Source organism: Peromyscus californicus, unplaced genomic scaffold (assembly GCF_007827085.1).
Source record: "Peromyscus californicus insignis strain IS unplaced genomic scaffold, ASM782708v3 Scaffold_4__1_contigs__length_199733344, whole genome shotgun sequence".
Lineage (NCBI taxonomy): Eukaryota > Metazoa > Chordata > Mammalia > Rodentia > Cricetidae > Peromyscus > Peromyscus californicus.
In genome coordinates this window covers 39,521,656-39,538,267 of record NW_026294562.1, presented here as the reverse complement: position 1 = coordinate 39,538,267, position 16,612 = coordinate 39,521,656, and the positions used below count along the sequence as shown (strand labels likewise).

At 39.7% G+C, this 16,612-nt stretch overlaps 1 protein-coding gene across 28 annotated transcripts in view; it reads left to right on the top strand.

The window, feature by feature from the left end:
* The window catches only part of Trpm3 (transient receptor potential cation channel subfamily M member 3), an 859,806-nt gene that overhangs the window by 728,196 nt on the left and 114,998 nt on the right, over positions 1-16,612 (top strand). For all 28 annotated transcript variants that reach the window (XM_052762651.1, XM_052762653.1, XM_052762659.1 and 25 more), the window contains one exon: positions 2,318-2,390. In XM_052762651.1, coding sequence (XP_052618611.1) covers positions 2,318-2,390 — 73 coding nt within the window. The remainder of the gene's footprint in view (positions 1-2,317; positions 2,391-16,612) is intronic.

Below are 16,612 nucleotides of genomic sequence, written 5' to 3'. Positions count from 1 at the left end.
CTAGGGCCCCCTTAAGAAGATCATGCTACACATCCGTCTCACTATGTAGAGGGCATAGTCCAGTCCCAGGCAGCCTCCACAGCTGTTGATCTAAATTTCATGAGTTCCCACTAGTTTGGTTTGGTCGTCACTGTAGGTTTCCCTTTCATGATCTTGATGCCCCTTGCTCATAGAATCCCTCTTCTCCCTCTTCAACTGGACTCCTGGAGTTCATCCTGGTGTTTGGCTGTAGATCTCTTTTTAATTGTACTTTCTGATTGCTTAGCTAAGGGTGTGTATTATTTTGCAAACTTCCCTGTCCTTATACTTTCCCATTAAAATCTTTGCTAACTCTTTATGAAGATTGCAAGAAGATTCCTTAAAATAGATTAAGCCTTGCTCTGTTACAAAAATCCTTCACTAAGTTTTTCACGCAAATTTTTGCTCCAAAACCATCCTTTAGTTCATCCCTGCTAGAAACCAATGATATTTAACCACAAATCACTGTCATCTCCAACAACCAGTTGGAGTATGGATGAGGTACCCTTTCCTGAGTTATTCACTAATGAGTCTTACTCTTCCCTGGGACGTGTGTCCTTCTGCCCTTTCTTCCTCTTCCAGTTGAATTCTACCTCTAAAACACAGTGCCCATGCCACGAACTAAAGCTGCTTGTCTTTGCCTTTTAATCCTGGAAACTTTCTCTCTGTAGTCAGCATTCTACAAAGCGAAAAAGAAAGTCATCTGAGGAGACTCACTTCTCAGGGCACACAATTTAGAAACAAATCCTGTGCTGCACATCAATATGGACACCAGTGTTTCCTGTGTGCCCATCAAAGATCCCTCCTAGAAACATAAACCCGGGCCTTTGGTGAATGCATGCAAATAAAATTTCTTGGGACTTTCTTTTAATGTCAGCAAAGTTTAAGGTTATGAGGGGAATTCTTCAGTGTCATGAAAGTAGATATTATTCCCAATCGCTAGTTCTTGGTAGCAGTAACAATTGCTAGTAAAAACATCTCCTTTAGAATGAGTCTCCCAGCTCTTCCTCTTGCCAACAGTCAAGTCTCAGGGAAGAATTAGTTCCTCACTGATTTTTCCTCTCTCTCCTTCCTGTTATTCTCCCCCAGAGACTATATTTCTCTCCTATATTACCAAGAAAAAGATGTTACTTTACTGCCTTCTGCCCATTTCTTACCATCTGGATATAGTGCTAGATTATTCTAAAGGATATTCAAAGTCACTGAGAGGGCTGAACAGTGATATGCATCCCAATGTCAAAACCCTTGAATGATGTCTTAGTTAAGGTTTTTATTGCTGATAAAATACCATGACTGAAAGCAACTAGGTGAGGAAAGGATTTATTTCAGGGTTGCAAACCCCAGATCACACTCCATCACTGAGTAAAGTAAGGGCAGGAACTCAAGACAGGAATGTGGAGGCAGAAACTGAAGCAAAGACCACAGAAGAATCTTGGCTTACTCCTCCTGGCTTGCTCCTCAGCCTAGTTTCTTTTTCTTTTTTATTTATTATTATTTTATTTTGTATACATGAGTGTTTTGCATACATGTATTTCTGTGTACCACATGCATGCTTGGTGCCTACACAGTACAGAAGAGGATGTTAGGTCCTTGGAACTGGAGATACAAACAGCTGTGAGCTCATGTGGGTGCTGAGAATTGAAATTGATCCTCTAGAAAAGCAACCAGAGCTTTTAACCACTGACCCATCTCTCCAACTCCAGAAGCCTACTTTATTGTATACCCCAGGACTACCTGCCCAGGAATGTACTGTGCACAGTGGCTTGGGTCCTTCCACATCAATCATTAATCAAGAAAATACCCTACAGACTCATCTACAGGACAATCTTATGGAGGCACTTTCTCAGTGAAGAATTCTTCTTCCCAGATATGTCTAGCCTGTGTCAAGTTGACAAAAACTAACCAACACAGATGATTGCTAAGGAGTAAGTGTAGAAATGGTTATAGTGCACATATGTGGACCATTTTCTACAGAACATAGTGGCCATCTATCTTTAAGCACAGTTCCTCACCCATGGTTGTGTTTCAATTTATGTATTTTGTGAATCCTGAAAGTCTTGCTTCATAACCACTATCCATACAGTGATGTAAGATAGTCCCCATTTGGAGACTATTGACACATCTCTCTTAATGAATGGCAGAGCCCACTCCTCTAATCCTCATTATGTATGCTTGCCCTATGGTTAAGATCCTACTTCAGAGATAGTGAAATAGTCACTGCTCAGAAGTGGTTTCATTGATTTGAATTCTCTCTGGAGGAAAAATGTGTTGTTAATCGTCTCCTTGTCTCAAATTGCAGATCACAGTATTTCGAATGGGATCAGAAGGACACCAGGACATTGATTTAGCTATCCTGACAGCATTACTCAAAGGTAAGAGTTCCTCTATCCACATAATACAAAAAGTAATTTAAATGGATATAGACACCTTATGTCTCCTATTAATGGACATAACCCCAAATGATTTTGTGTCACATCTAATTACTGACAGCCCAATGACCCATCGTGTAAGACACTGTTACCACTATTGAAGTCTTCTAATGCAGACATGTTGCATATGACTCAATTTTGTAAGTTGTGAATACGATATAACTCAGGTACATTGAATCATAAAAATTTAAATGAAAAATGTTAATGCAATATGTAAAATACTAAGTTATCTGAATTTATTTAGTAATTATTATTACTACTTTATTTTCAAAGCCATCTACATGGATGTGGGTGTAGATGTACATATTAAAATTAAATGTGTGTGTATATATTAAAATTAAAAGTCAAATATCATTAAGAGAAAAACAGAAAGAAATAAAAACTTAGCCTATACTCCTTGTTATAACTGAGCATCAGACAGACCTCTAAGGTCCCTGCTTACCATGCACAGGAATACTAGGGTTATTGGATTTTAATTTATAAGGTGGATATTTGTCCTACTCTCTAACCCCAGTCCTTCAAAGATGTCTCACTACCTGCCCTCATCCTTGGAGCCATATCCAAGTAAAGGCCAGTTTCCTCCAGTTTCTATACATTAAATCTCCTCTTTAGTACACCTTAATAAGCAAATTATACTTGGCAAAACTTTTAATAAATTAATATTAACAGAATAAAGTTAGGACTGTTCAGTTCTCAAATAAACCATACATGTTTCCGAATGTGGTTCTCAGTTGCAAACATCTGAGTCCTCACTTAGCTCTATAACGCATCTGCAGCAGCACTTATCACCTGGCTAGTCATTGCCTACCCATGACCTCCATAGATTATAAACTCAATGAGAGCAGAAAAACTGTCTTAATCATTCACCTTCTAGGCACTGTACTTAATTCCCCATTCATGCAGCATTCAGTTTTTGTTGGATAAAGAAGTGAATGGATTACTCAGCGATCCAGTTGTAGAATCGGTGTTACATAATTCATAGTTAAGGGGGAAGTTACTTCATTCTCTGTCTCTAGTACATTACTCCTCTTTCACTATCGATATTCTCTTGAGGACTTAGTATGTGGCAGTGACTGTACCAAGCTCTTTACAACTACGGTAAACAATCATAGAGACAACTATGTGATGCAGGAATTAATTTAATCTCTCTTTGCCAGTGGAGTAATAAAAGCTACAAAGGTGAAGTAACCTGCTGAGTAATGAAAACTATTATTAGGCCTGGACTTAGGTCCACCATACCTGACTCCTCACTACACAACATGAGACCCTTAGACAAACATGATAGTCAGGCTTCCTTGCCCATTCGCTGAGTGTCTATACGCAGTCACCAGACACCTGATCACATTTCAGGAGATTCCCAACCCCTCATAGTGTGTGCTGTAGCCCAACTTGAGCATTTCTGTAAGACGTTTCATTTCAACTACAAATATAAATGCTGGGAAGGAGAATTAACCGTGTGGAGGGCCATGCTTAGGCTGAACCACAAAATACACTCTGGGCTTTATGCTACCTTTATCAGAGGCAAAGATAAAACTTTGATGCAAGAAACTCTGATATTTCAAACAGCCAACTCATGCAATGAGCACAAGATCTGGTCCCACTGCCTGGAAGCCTCCCAAACAGATCAAGCCAATCAACTGTCTCACCCATTCAGAGGGCCTGATCCAGTTGGGGACCCCTCAGCCATTGGTTCATAGTTCATGTGTTTCCATTCATTTGGCTATTTGTCCCTGTGCTTTATCCAACCTTGGTCTCAACAATTCTCGCTCATATAAACCCTCCTCATTCTCGCTAATTGGACTCCCAGAGATCCACCCGGGGCCTAGTCATGGATCTCTGCATCCAGATCCCTCAGTAGTTGGATGAGGTTTCTAGCACAACAATTAGGGTGTTTGGCCATCCCATCACCAGAGTAGATCTTGTGCTCATTGCATGAGTTGGCTGTTTGAAACCTGGGGCCTATGCAGGATTGTTTGGCTCGGCCTGGGAGGAGGGGACTAGACCTACCTGGACTGAGTCTACCAGGTTGACCTCAGTCTGTGGGGAAGGCTTTGCCCTGGAGGAGATGGGAATGGGGGGGGGGGGGTTGGGGGGAAGGTGAGCGGGACGGGAGGGGGGAGAACAAGGGAATCCGTGGCTGATATGTAAAACTGAATTGTATTGCAAAATAAATTTAAAAAAAAATAAAAAAAATAAAAAAAGAAACTCTGATATTTTCTATTCTCATATAAAGATAATGAGGAAAATAATAGCATCAGTAAACAACGTTTGTTGAAGACTCCCTATGTGCCCAGAACTGTGAAGAGCTTTTAGTGCATTCATTCATTGATTCTGCCCAATAGTGAGCCTACCGGTTAATCACTTATAAGTAAGGAAGCTGAGGTATGGAGCCAGTCAGAGTGTGCCCAAGAGGAGCTGGCTAGCCAAGGGTTCAGTCCAAACCTGAGAGCTCATACAGACACCAAGATATTCCCCATTTCATTGACAACAACAAATGCCAGGAACAAATTTCATAGCAAATGGGAAGGGGGATCTAAGTATCAGTTAAAAAAAAAAAAAAAAAACATAGTGACCATGACTGTTCGATAAAAACACCTGTTTTTAACAATTTGTAAAACTAGAAATTACGCATCATCTTCAGGTTAGCCCGAGAGTTCATTTGTCATACTGTAGAATACCTGTCTTCCAACTTTTTTAGCATGATATTTTACAAAATGAAATACAGTTTATGTCATAATCAAGTAGTTATACATATTGCACTTTGAAAAATTGAAATTAAGGTATCTGGGATGATGTTTACATGGACAATAGGCAAGGAAATTGAATATTTTCTCTTTTAATCTATTTCCTGGATGCTGATTGTACTCTACTAAATTGATTTCATGGGTCATAAACCTGCAGCTTAAAAACTGCTGCTATAGGAGATGAAAGAAAATTTTGATTGCTCTAAGAAATTAACGTTTCTAATCACTATAATGAACATTATTTATGCAGCAGTTATGCTAACGGGAATTTGTGCCATTAAATGATTATAGTGTGTCAACTCTATTTTGCAAAGACTTCTAAATGCCCCCCGATACTGACCTACTTGATTTGGAAAGGGAATCAGACACCTCTTTGGCTGACTTCTTTGATGATCAAGCATATATACATAATTACATCCATTTTAGATTCTTAAGTTTATTGTATTCTTCCTATGTGTGTAGCCAAGGCAGGTAATAGGCTTACCACTTAATTTTCACAATTACATCTAATTTTCAATTATGTAATGCACAGGGGTTATTTGTAAAGTCCAAATTTTTATTCTAAGACATTTCTGAGAAAACCAAGAGTTAGATTGGAAGACAGCCAGGAAGCAAACCACTGCTCCCTAAGTCCACTGGGTAAAAAGGAAAAGCAGATGGGGAACCAGGTGGCCATGGGGAAAATATGTCTTTGCTTCCCTTGTTTTTGAGCTGTTTAATTTTCTTGTGTTTGAATATATAGTAGTGAATTTCAGTCTTCTGATACTCACTTAAGCGTTGCACTAGTAAGTGATAAAAGTGAACTTGCCCACACCTTAGACAGATGTCTTTCCTATAAAGCATATTCAAATGAAGAGAAAAAAAGGGACAAAGGAGTGATGCTCTGGAGAGCCTGGAAACCCAGGGTGGCTTCAAAGGGTAACATGGGTACTTCTGACAATAAGTGACATCATATTTCCCTTCCCATTGAGAGTGATGGTCTGAGTCACGGGCTGTGTGTCCTCCATCCCCTCACCCACTCTTCTCTCCCCACAACTCACACAGGGAGAAATCGCAAATACAGCAGGTCCAGCTGCCTTGCAAAGCTTCAGGTGCCAAATAAACAATTTTAATAAGAGAGCAAAGAATCACCACTTATCATAAGTAGAAGCTGAAACTTGCTTTAACTGTACTCAGTGAACTATTTATACATTAGAAATTATCTACAGAAACATAATTTAAACCAGCTAAAGCAGAAATAAATTGGTAGATTTGTAGATTTGCCTGGTCAGACATTCTAGGGGTAAGCACAGTTCAGACAAAAGGAGAGCTAAGAGCTAAGGCTCAACTGATGTCATCAAGGTCTGCCCTCCAGCCCTGAGCCTTTCTCCTATCCCTGAGTCACCAAGGTAACCTCATCAGTGACAGGCTAGCACCCAACCAGCTCAGAAAATGCCAGTCAGAAAGATCCATCTTTCCTTGTAATTACAGCAGAGTCGTTCTAAGAAGAATGAGCACTTGCTTGATTTTGTAAGTGTCCATCTCTAAATTTATCACTGTCACAAGGGTGACAAAGGAATAAAATAAATTCTGGACATTGGACATGGGGCAGCTTATCCATGGCCAGAGTTATTACATTTATTTGGGGGAGGGGTTGGAGACACATGTGAAGGTCTGAAGACAATTTTCAGAAGTCAGTTCTCTCCTACCGTGTAGGTTCCAGAGTTTGAGCTCAGGTCGACAGGTTTGGCAGCAAGCGCCTGTTGAGCCCTCTTACCAACCCCCAAGTCTGAGCAACCCATGTAATGGAGATTCTATAGACAGAAAGAAGAAAAGAAAGGGAGTCCAAAATGACTTTTTTTTTTTTTTCGTTTTTCGAGACAGAGTTTATCTGTGTAGCTTTGTGCCTTTCCTGGACCTCGCTCTATAGACCAGGCTGGCCTCAAACTCACAAAGACTTTTAAAGACTGCAAATCCCCACAATTGTGTTAAAAGAAGTACTAAGGGTCAAAATGTATCAAACCTCATCAAATGCAATGTCTAAAAATCTATAGCCTCAAATAAATGCACTATGGTTGTATTCTTCATTCAGTGCCAATGCATGGTGTACTCCAAAGTGTGTTTTATTCAGCAGACAAACCAAGAACCAGGTCAAATGATACTAACTGGGGTTCAAGCATTCATACAAACATATTCACAAAGCTCACAGTAGATATACCTAATTATGCCACTAATTACTTATTATGTGTATTTATTATTATCAGTATTACAGTCTTCAGTTCCAATAGTCTATACTTGATCATTGCTAATATTTTAAAGAAAATTGTATACTTACCATCTTTTCCCCTAAGACCAAAGCTTATTACTTAGGGAAAAAAATGATCCTATAAAGGTCAAAGTATCCCAAGTGTTCTTCACTTCCTCCTCCCACCTCCAGCCCCACTACCATCACCTCCATAGGGCACTTATGACAGGGAGGGCATGACACCTTATAACAGCAAGACTTGTGGACACATTCAAACATCACTTTTCCTTGACTAGAACACTTTTTGACCTCACCAAGCCCCAGTCTCCTCCTCTATGGACCTGAGATAATAATGGTAATCCTTTTGTTGTCATGGTGACCATCTTAATTGACAATGAGAGTAAAACCCTTAATGAAGTGCCAAGAGAGATCCCTTTAATACATGGTGTTCTGGCTGAAGATAAAGACCATGATGATGACAGACTAGAAATGAGGGGTCACGTCTGTCTGCACACGTTGTGTACATGTGTACACAATTTCTACCACATAGGAGGAAGGTAATGTGTATTTGCTGGCCTGGTGGCACCTTTCTTGTGTGGGTTGATGTAAAGGACATCTGAGGAGGCTGCTCTGGATGCTCTCTGGGGCTCTCTCCCTTGTAGCTTGAGTTTTCCTGCCTGGCCCACAGTCAGGACAAATCTCTCTCACCTGCCAGTCCCACAGCCGCTCAGACCCGACCAAGTGAACACAGAGACTTATATTGGTTACAAACTGTATGACCGTGGCAGGCTTCTTGCTAACTGTCCTTACAGCTTAAATTAATCCATTTCTATAAATCTATACCTTGCCACGTGGCTCGTGGCTTACCGGCATCTTCACATGCTGTTTCTCATCGTGGCGGCTGGCAGTGTCTCTGACTCAGCCTTCCACTTCCCAGCTTTATTCTCCTCCTTGTCCCGCCTATACTTCCTGCCTAGCCACTGGCCAATCAGAGTTTTATTTATTGACTAATCAGCAACACACTTGACATACAGACCATCCCACAGCACTCCCTGCCTTCCCTCATGATTCACATTTACCACATAGTCGTTTACATTCAAAAGCAGGTTTTAAAAATTCCGAGGAGGTTTTGACCTTCCATGTTCAAAACCCATCAGAATAATAACATGTTAAATATGAAAGACTCCATAAATTTCAAAGTATTCATTTAAGGTAAAATGAAGAAAACATCGAGTATACAGATGGGGGTCCTGAATGTAGCATGAAGGAAGGAACCTAGAAAATGATGAGGCACACACTAATCTACTTTCAAATAAAAATTCACTTATGGCAAGCTTATTCTCATGCAAAATTGAGAAGATCTCAGAGCAATAACAGGGCCTAAGGTAGACAGCAATTTCAGACACTCCTGTCCATCTCCACCAGGGAATGCAATAAAAGAACTCAAATACTTTGATCCCTTTCATTCAGATAAAACTTTGTGATTCATAGAAAGTTTTCCATGGAAATTTTGTCATTAAATCTCCACAGCTCTTTGGAATGATTATCAGATAATTTATCTCCAAACTGGCACTTTTTGGGGGCATGAAAGTGGGAGGAACTGGTAATTGATGGTGGTACCACTGGAATAAACCATGGATCTACAGTCAGAATATTGGTACCCTGGCTACAAATGTCCCTGGTAATTACAAAGTTTCCAGAGAAAAGGAATTCTGCTCATGTGTTTACATGCTGTGTGTATCCCCGCCCGCCTCTCCATCCAGCAAAATTGCTCACAAATAGCAGGAACTTAATAAATACTAGCCAAAGTCACATAAACAGCCCAGGTATAAGCTATGGAACCCTTACCTGTGAAGGTCATTGGGGAGAGCTCTATCCTCTCAGGTCAATGACCAACAAATATGACACACTCTTCAGGGTGGCTGAAAAACTTCCTTCCATTCTCTTGCTCACCCCTGCCTTCTAGCTCTTAATTCCGTGTCTTATTTCTTTTGTCAAAGAAGTCAAAATGTGGAACTTGGCCCTTCCAACTTCAAAATGAAAACAAGAAAACGAATCTTAATTTTACAGGGTGTTTCATAAACTGTAGAGTTTTCTAAAAACAGCCATGGATAGAAAAGAGGCTTACTTGTTGATAACACAAATGACCTCAAACTGAATAGCATCTCTAAGATTGACATTCTTAGATACTTTACCCAGGACTCCCTGTGGCCCCTCCATGTGACTTCCCAGGATCACAGCATCTCTCAGGTTCCCAACACTCCTGCTCACATTGCTTGCTTGCTTTTCACTCTTCCCTCGAAGAATGAAGTGAACTTTTCTCCTTTCAAACAGAGCAGTACCTCCCCAGTTTACTCCTTACTCCAGTTGCAACCACTCTATGCCTTGGTTGGTGTTTGGAAGAAGAAATGGTGTCAGAATCAACATAAACCCATGTCTCTTACTCTTTCTTAGCACCATGTGGCCATTTCTAAATACTAATGTAGTAAACCCTGTCACTTTTTCCTTAGAAACTAAACATCCTTTCACTTTGTAACACATCTGTCTTAGCTACTTTCTCATTGCTGAGAAGAGACAACATTGACCAAGGCAATTTACAAAAGAAAGCATTTATTTGGGGGTTCATAGTTCCAGAGGGTAGTAGAGTCTATGACCAGCATAGCACTGGAGCAGTAGCTAACAGTTCACATCTAATTCACAAGCAGGAGGCAGAGAGAGAGAGAGAGAGAGAGAGAGAGAGAGAGAGAGAGAGAGAGAGAGAGAGAGAGAACTAGGAATGGTGTGGACTTTTTAAACCTCAAAACCCACTCTTACGTGACACTTCCTCCAACAAGGTCATGCCTCCTAATCCTTCCCAAACAGTTCCACCAATTGCAGACAAAGCACTCACATATTTGAGCCTATGGGGGCCATTCTCATTCAAACAATCACAGCATGCAAGCCTCTGACATGGCCCAAGAAAGTTCACTGCAAATCTACTACTGCTGAACAGCTCTCCAATAGTGAGAAACTCATTACTGTGACATCCAGCAGGGCTAAGGAGTCATGCCTTTTCCTTCTTGATTTATTTAAGAACCACTAATCAGTATCAATTGTACAATCAGTCACTGCCTAGTCTCAATTATATGATCATATGGACTGGCAGCAACACAATTTCAAAATATGTAGTGTATACAAATAACAAAAAGAATGATGGTGTCACTTAACTCTGTTGTCCCAGAAGTTCCTGACCTCATTGAAAAAAATACTCAAGGATAGACAAAAAGGTCCTGAACCTAAACAGACTTACTGAGGCAAAAGTTTTCCTTTTAAGGGAGGGAGAAGTCAACGGAACAGTTGAGTGCATCAAACTCAGGAATTGGGCAGGGCTTGAAGGATGAGAAGAATTTCTGCCAAATCTACACACATAATGATGGAGTGTTCTGGGAATTGGGAGGGCATTTCTAGGAGCCAGGAAAGAATGCAGGGATCTGACAAAAGCTGGATCTTCCAGAGTCAAGAGACTGAATGGAGGAGATATGTACATGAAACCACCTACATGTCACATCTACAATGGTATATAAATGACAACTCTAGCTGAACTCTTAGACTCAGGGTTCTTTGGAGTACACAGGTTATTCTATAGTGCACAGCTACCTCTCTGGTACAACTCAGTTAAATACAATGAGCACTCAGATAAAGCCATCACCCTCAAGCTAAGTCCTTGTCTCCCTCTGCCCATGTCAATATCAATGATAAAACTAGCATATAATAATCACAACTAATACATAAGTGGTCACATTTCTGAGTATTAACTACCTTAATCTTTACAAGATGACCACAGGGAAAGGACCATCAGTGACACTGGAGAACAGAAAACTAAGCTTTTGACCAAGATCACACAGCTAGAAGTTGGTAGAATCTGGACACAAACTCAGATTCTCTGAGTCATTCACACTTGCTCTGCATATGAAGATCTATGACCAGGACCAGATATTAAACAGTGCCCCATTTTTATGTGTTTTCAGACAGTCAATGACAACTACAGCTTTCTTGGTACATGACAAAACACAGAGAGACTGACAAACGTGCCCACTGAACCAAGGGTCTACCATGACTTGCTAATAAACACATCTAAAACAAGAGTGTGGGGTATTAATTAAAAGCATTAGGTCAGAAACTCCATTTTATGCTTCCTGTATTGATCATTCTCTTTAAGGGTGGAGGAAGCTCAATACCTCAGATTCTTTTGTAGGGACATTAGAACCATGTGACCATGTTGTGACCAATGAGATGAGACTAGGACTGAGGTATGTGGTTTCTATAGCTGGAAGATGAGAACAGATGGAGAAAAAAATGAAAAATAACAGACCGGAAAAGAAAACTGAATTCTAAGCTAGCGTCAAGCTGATTTACACTTTGTGGTGCCCAAAAGTCCCAGAATTTGGGACAATCAGAAATTCAAAAGGAAACACTTGGGAGGAAAAATATGAAAGAATTTGTTAAGTCTTTTTTAAGATGTGGCCAGCATGCCATGTCTTCCTCCACTCTGCAAAACCCTCTTCAACTGAAAAGAAAAGACTTATTCTCTGAAGAAGCCAAAACAGATTTTCTGGTATAGAGGAACAGATGCTAAAAGCAGGCTGGAATACAGTTCTGAAAGGAGGCTGGGGACAAGAAACTAAATAAGCAAACGCATATTTGATATTGAGACCTTGGCCTCCTGAGACAATGAGAGTAGAAATTTTCATAGCAAACCTGAGAGGAATCAATGGCTCAACTTTGCAATGTGCAACTTTAGTACAAACAAATCACATATGGCCATTGCCTTGCACGACACCCAGAGGAAGATACAGAGTGAGTAGAAGAAAAAAGAAAAGAAAAAAAGAAAAGGGAGGAATCAATGCAATAATTCCAGAAAATACCCCCCAGAACCCTGGGGCAGAGGTTTCTATAGTACTTTGCTGGTAATAGCAGAAATTTTATTCACACAACTACAGAAACAAATTCCTTTTTGACAGATCACAAATAATCAGCCCAAGAGTAAGAATTTTTATTCTACTCTCCATCTCACATCAATTATGTTTCTCTACTTTGCCTGTGGTGCATGCAACAGGAACACTGTTTTCCATGGTTTTCTGTTAACAAACAGGGGCCTGGTGAAGTATTGGCTTCTGTGCTGCAGAAAGGGCTCAGCAAAGAGAACACATTCATTTAAGTGAATGTTTAGAAAGAGAAACACACAGAGCTTTACAATATCATTAATCATAAACCATAGAAACGCATTCATCCTTTCTACTTGTATATATTATTGGGACCTAAGGACATAAGGGCAACATTCACTGTAGAAACTCTTGGCACACCTATCACCAAAGAGACTGAGTACAAACTTAAATTTCTGACTTTGTGAGGTTGTTGTTATACAGCTTTGGCTCATAAAAGACTAATACTCAGCTCCATAACCAAAAATAGAAACACTTCTTCAAAGTGAGTAGACTTTCCACTAAAAAACAACAGAGCCCAATCAATAAGAGGAAAATCAAACCAAAGTTCAATTACCCCCTCTTGTCATCCCTAGCCCAAGCAATGAGGAAATGAAGGGGCTCAAGTGATGGAGAAGTCAGGAAAGACACAGTAGTAAGAGAAGGGACTCACAGTTCCTGAAGAACTATCAGCCATCCATGGCCAGTGAAGACAGCTGACTGGTCACCAGGACAGGTGAAACAGTTCCATTGGCTGCATGCAACCCAGGGCCACCATAGAACATCAAACCTACATGTCCTCTTGTACCAGGCAGCCTTGAGGATACTGCCAGAGAAGCCATCCAAACAGGGGTGGCTGTGGCTCAAATGGAGAATTTCCAGTGTCCACAACCTAAACAACACAGATGAATGTACATCCAAAATTACATTCCTAAAAATAACACCATCTTATAATATAACATAGTGTCTCCATCTGCATTCAAACTCTCACACTGTAACAACTTTACCTCCTCAGGTGTTTATCTTAACCTTGACAAACTTCAGCTCACTCAGGATAGAAGCTGAAAAGAAAGCCGAATGGTAGATTTGATTGACACCCCATGCTCTGTCAGAGAATCACTCCTAATATAAACTGACAATTCTGACATGCATAAGCCCAGGGAAACTTAAGGACCATCCAAACTTAATATTCAGAATTTCTCCTTTATCATGTAGTATCATTTTGTGGAGAGTCTATGGCAGCCAGTCATTCACATTGACCACAGAAAACACTGTAATGATGGTCCAACACATAAATTCTCCATCTATGAATGCTCTACATGCAATAGCATTCCCAACTGGCATATTTATTAAATTATGCTTGTTAATTTGATAATAGTTATTATCGAGTACATATGACATTAAAAAATCTTTGTATAGCTCTTAGACTATTTTATTATTTGACAATTTCATATATTAATATAGTATATCTTTATCATATCCAACCCAAAGTCCTCATTACCCTCCCAGATCTCCCCAACATTTCCCCCTCCTAGCTTCATGTCCTCACAGCCAGAACACTGAAGAAAAACAATCCTTCCCCCAACAGTAAGTACTTGCTCTTCAGCTAGTAGGAGAACATCTTGAGTCCTTCTGCCGACCATGCTTGGAAATTGATGATTAGTTTTATGCAATTCCTGTACAGGAAACCATAAGCCTCTGTGAGTTTATGGAAGCAATGAGGCTACACTGTATTCCATGGTGGCTGCACCAATGTACAATCCCACCTATAGTGGATAAGGATTTCTTTCCTCACCAGCGTTGGCTGTCATTTACCCACATGATGAAATCAATGCTGAGTAGAGTGTAAAGGAATCTCAAAGTAGTTTAAATTTATATTTCCCTCGTGGATTATGATGTTGAGCACTTTTTAAATGTTGTTAGCCATTTGTATTTTTCCTTTGAGAACTCTCTGTCCAGTTCTGTGGTCCATTTTTTAAATTGTTTCTTTGATATTCATTTTCTTGAGTTCTTCGTATATTCTAGATACTGATCTTCTATCAGATATATAGCTATCAGAGATAATTTCTCCCATTCTATAGGGTGATTTTTCACTTGATTGGCTGTGGTGATATTTTGTGTATGCTCTAAAAAAGCTTGCCTGAAGATCAGAGGCAAAGCCAGTCACTAGTTAGTCATAGAGGCCAGGCAGTGCCAGCACACATCTTTAATCCCAGCACTTGGGATCTCAATGCCTTTGTTCCCAGTACTTGGGAGGCACACATGCCTTTAATCCCAGGACTAGGGAGATTGAGACAGGAAGTGATCTGGCTGGGCAAAGAATGGAATATAAGGCTGGAGGAGACAGGAGCTCAGTTTTTTTGGCTGAATAGTTGGTGAGGTGAGAGGTGGCTGTCACTTGTTCCTTTGTCTCTTTGGTTTTCAGCATTTACCCCAATATCTAGCTCCAGGATTTTATTAAAGTTAATTAGAATTTGTGCTACAATTGGCAGTTTCTTTTTCTATATAGAAGTCTTTTAATTTCATGAAGTCTTATTTGTCAATTACTAGTCTTATGTCCTGAGCAATCAGAGACTTATTCATAAAGTACTTACCTATGCCTGTATCTTGAAGTATTTTCTAGCAATGTTACTGATGACACTGTCTTTTCTCTAATGTATGCTTTTGTCAAAAATCAGGTAACTGTATCTCGTTCCTCTAATCTGTTTCATTGATCGACATTTCTGTTTTTGTAGCAGTATCACAATGTTTTTATACTATGGTTTTGTGTCATAATTTGAAGTTGTACATAGTGATACCTCCAAGAACAGGTAATAGCCCTTCTTGCTTAGGATTGCTTTATCTAGCCAGGGTCTTTTGTGCTTCCATGTGAGCTTTACAATTTCCTTCTCTTTCTGTGAGGAAAATCACTGGAATTTTGATTAGGAATACATTGAATCTATAGATTTCTTTTGTTAGGATAGCCATTTTCCCACTATTGATTCTTCTGACCCAGGAGCAGGGAGGTCTTTCCATCTTTTAGTGTCTTCAATTTCTTTCTCCTGTCTTTAAGTTTCCGTGGTAGAGGAGGTATTTCACATCCTTAGCTTGTTGGTCTTTCACATCTTTGGTTTATTCTGAGGTATGTATTTTGAAGCCACTGAATGGGATTGTTAGCTTGGCTTCTTCTTTCTTAGTTTGTTTGCATTGACATATAGGCAATCGACCGGGTTTTGTATATTTATTTTGTATCCTGCCACTTTGCTAAAACTGTTTATCAATTCTAAGAGTTGTCCAACAGACTTTCGGGTCTCTTATGTATAGAATCACATCTGTAGATAGAGGCACTTTCATGTCTTCATTTCCTGATTGCACCCTTTTATCTTCCTCCTTCATCTTAGTCCTATAGCTAAGACTTCCAGCACGGCCTGGAAAGACTTCACCGGTGAATCCATTTGAGCTTTGACTTTTTTAGTAGGGAGAGTTTTTAGTTACTTCTTCAATTTGTTCATTGGTTTTGTTTTCTGAGACAGGGTTTCTCTGTGTAACAGTCTTGGCTGTCCTGGAACTCACACTGTAGACCAGGCTGTCCTCAAACTCATAGATCCACTTGCCTCTGCCTCTCAAGTGCTAGGATTAAAGGTGTGCGCCACCACTCTCGGCTATACCTTCAATATTAACTGTTTTTTATGGATCTGTTTAAATTGTTTATCTCAGGGCTGAAGAGATTGTCCAGTGCTTAACACTTGATGCTTTTGTAGAGAACCTGCATTAGGTTCCCAGTACCTGTGGGATGACTCATAGCCATCTGTAACTCTTGTTCTGGGGAATTCAACACTCTCTTCTGGCTTCCATTAGCATACAAGCAACATACTGATATACACAAAAAATAAATAAATAATATCTTTATATATTATCTCATTTTGGTTTAATTTTAGTAGGTCATATATATTCAGAAATCCATCAATTTCTTTTAAATTCTCCAGTTGAGTAGACTATGTTATTTAGATTTTTCTGAATTACATTGATATCTGTTGTAATGGTTCCCTTTCTATCTCTAATTATGTTAATTTGCATCTTCTCTTTTGTCTAAGGGTTTGTCAATCTTGTTTATCTTTTCAAAGAAACAGCTCTTTGTTTAATTCTCTGTATTGTCTGTATTTACTATCTTGTTTCTATTTCATTAATTTCTACTTTGATTTTCTAAGGATTTCTTTCTATTTACTGATCTGATTTTTCTAGGGACCTAAGGTGTAT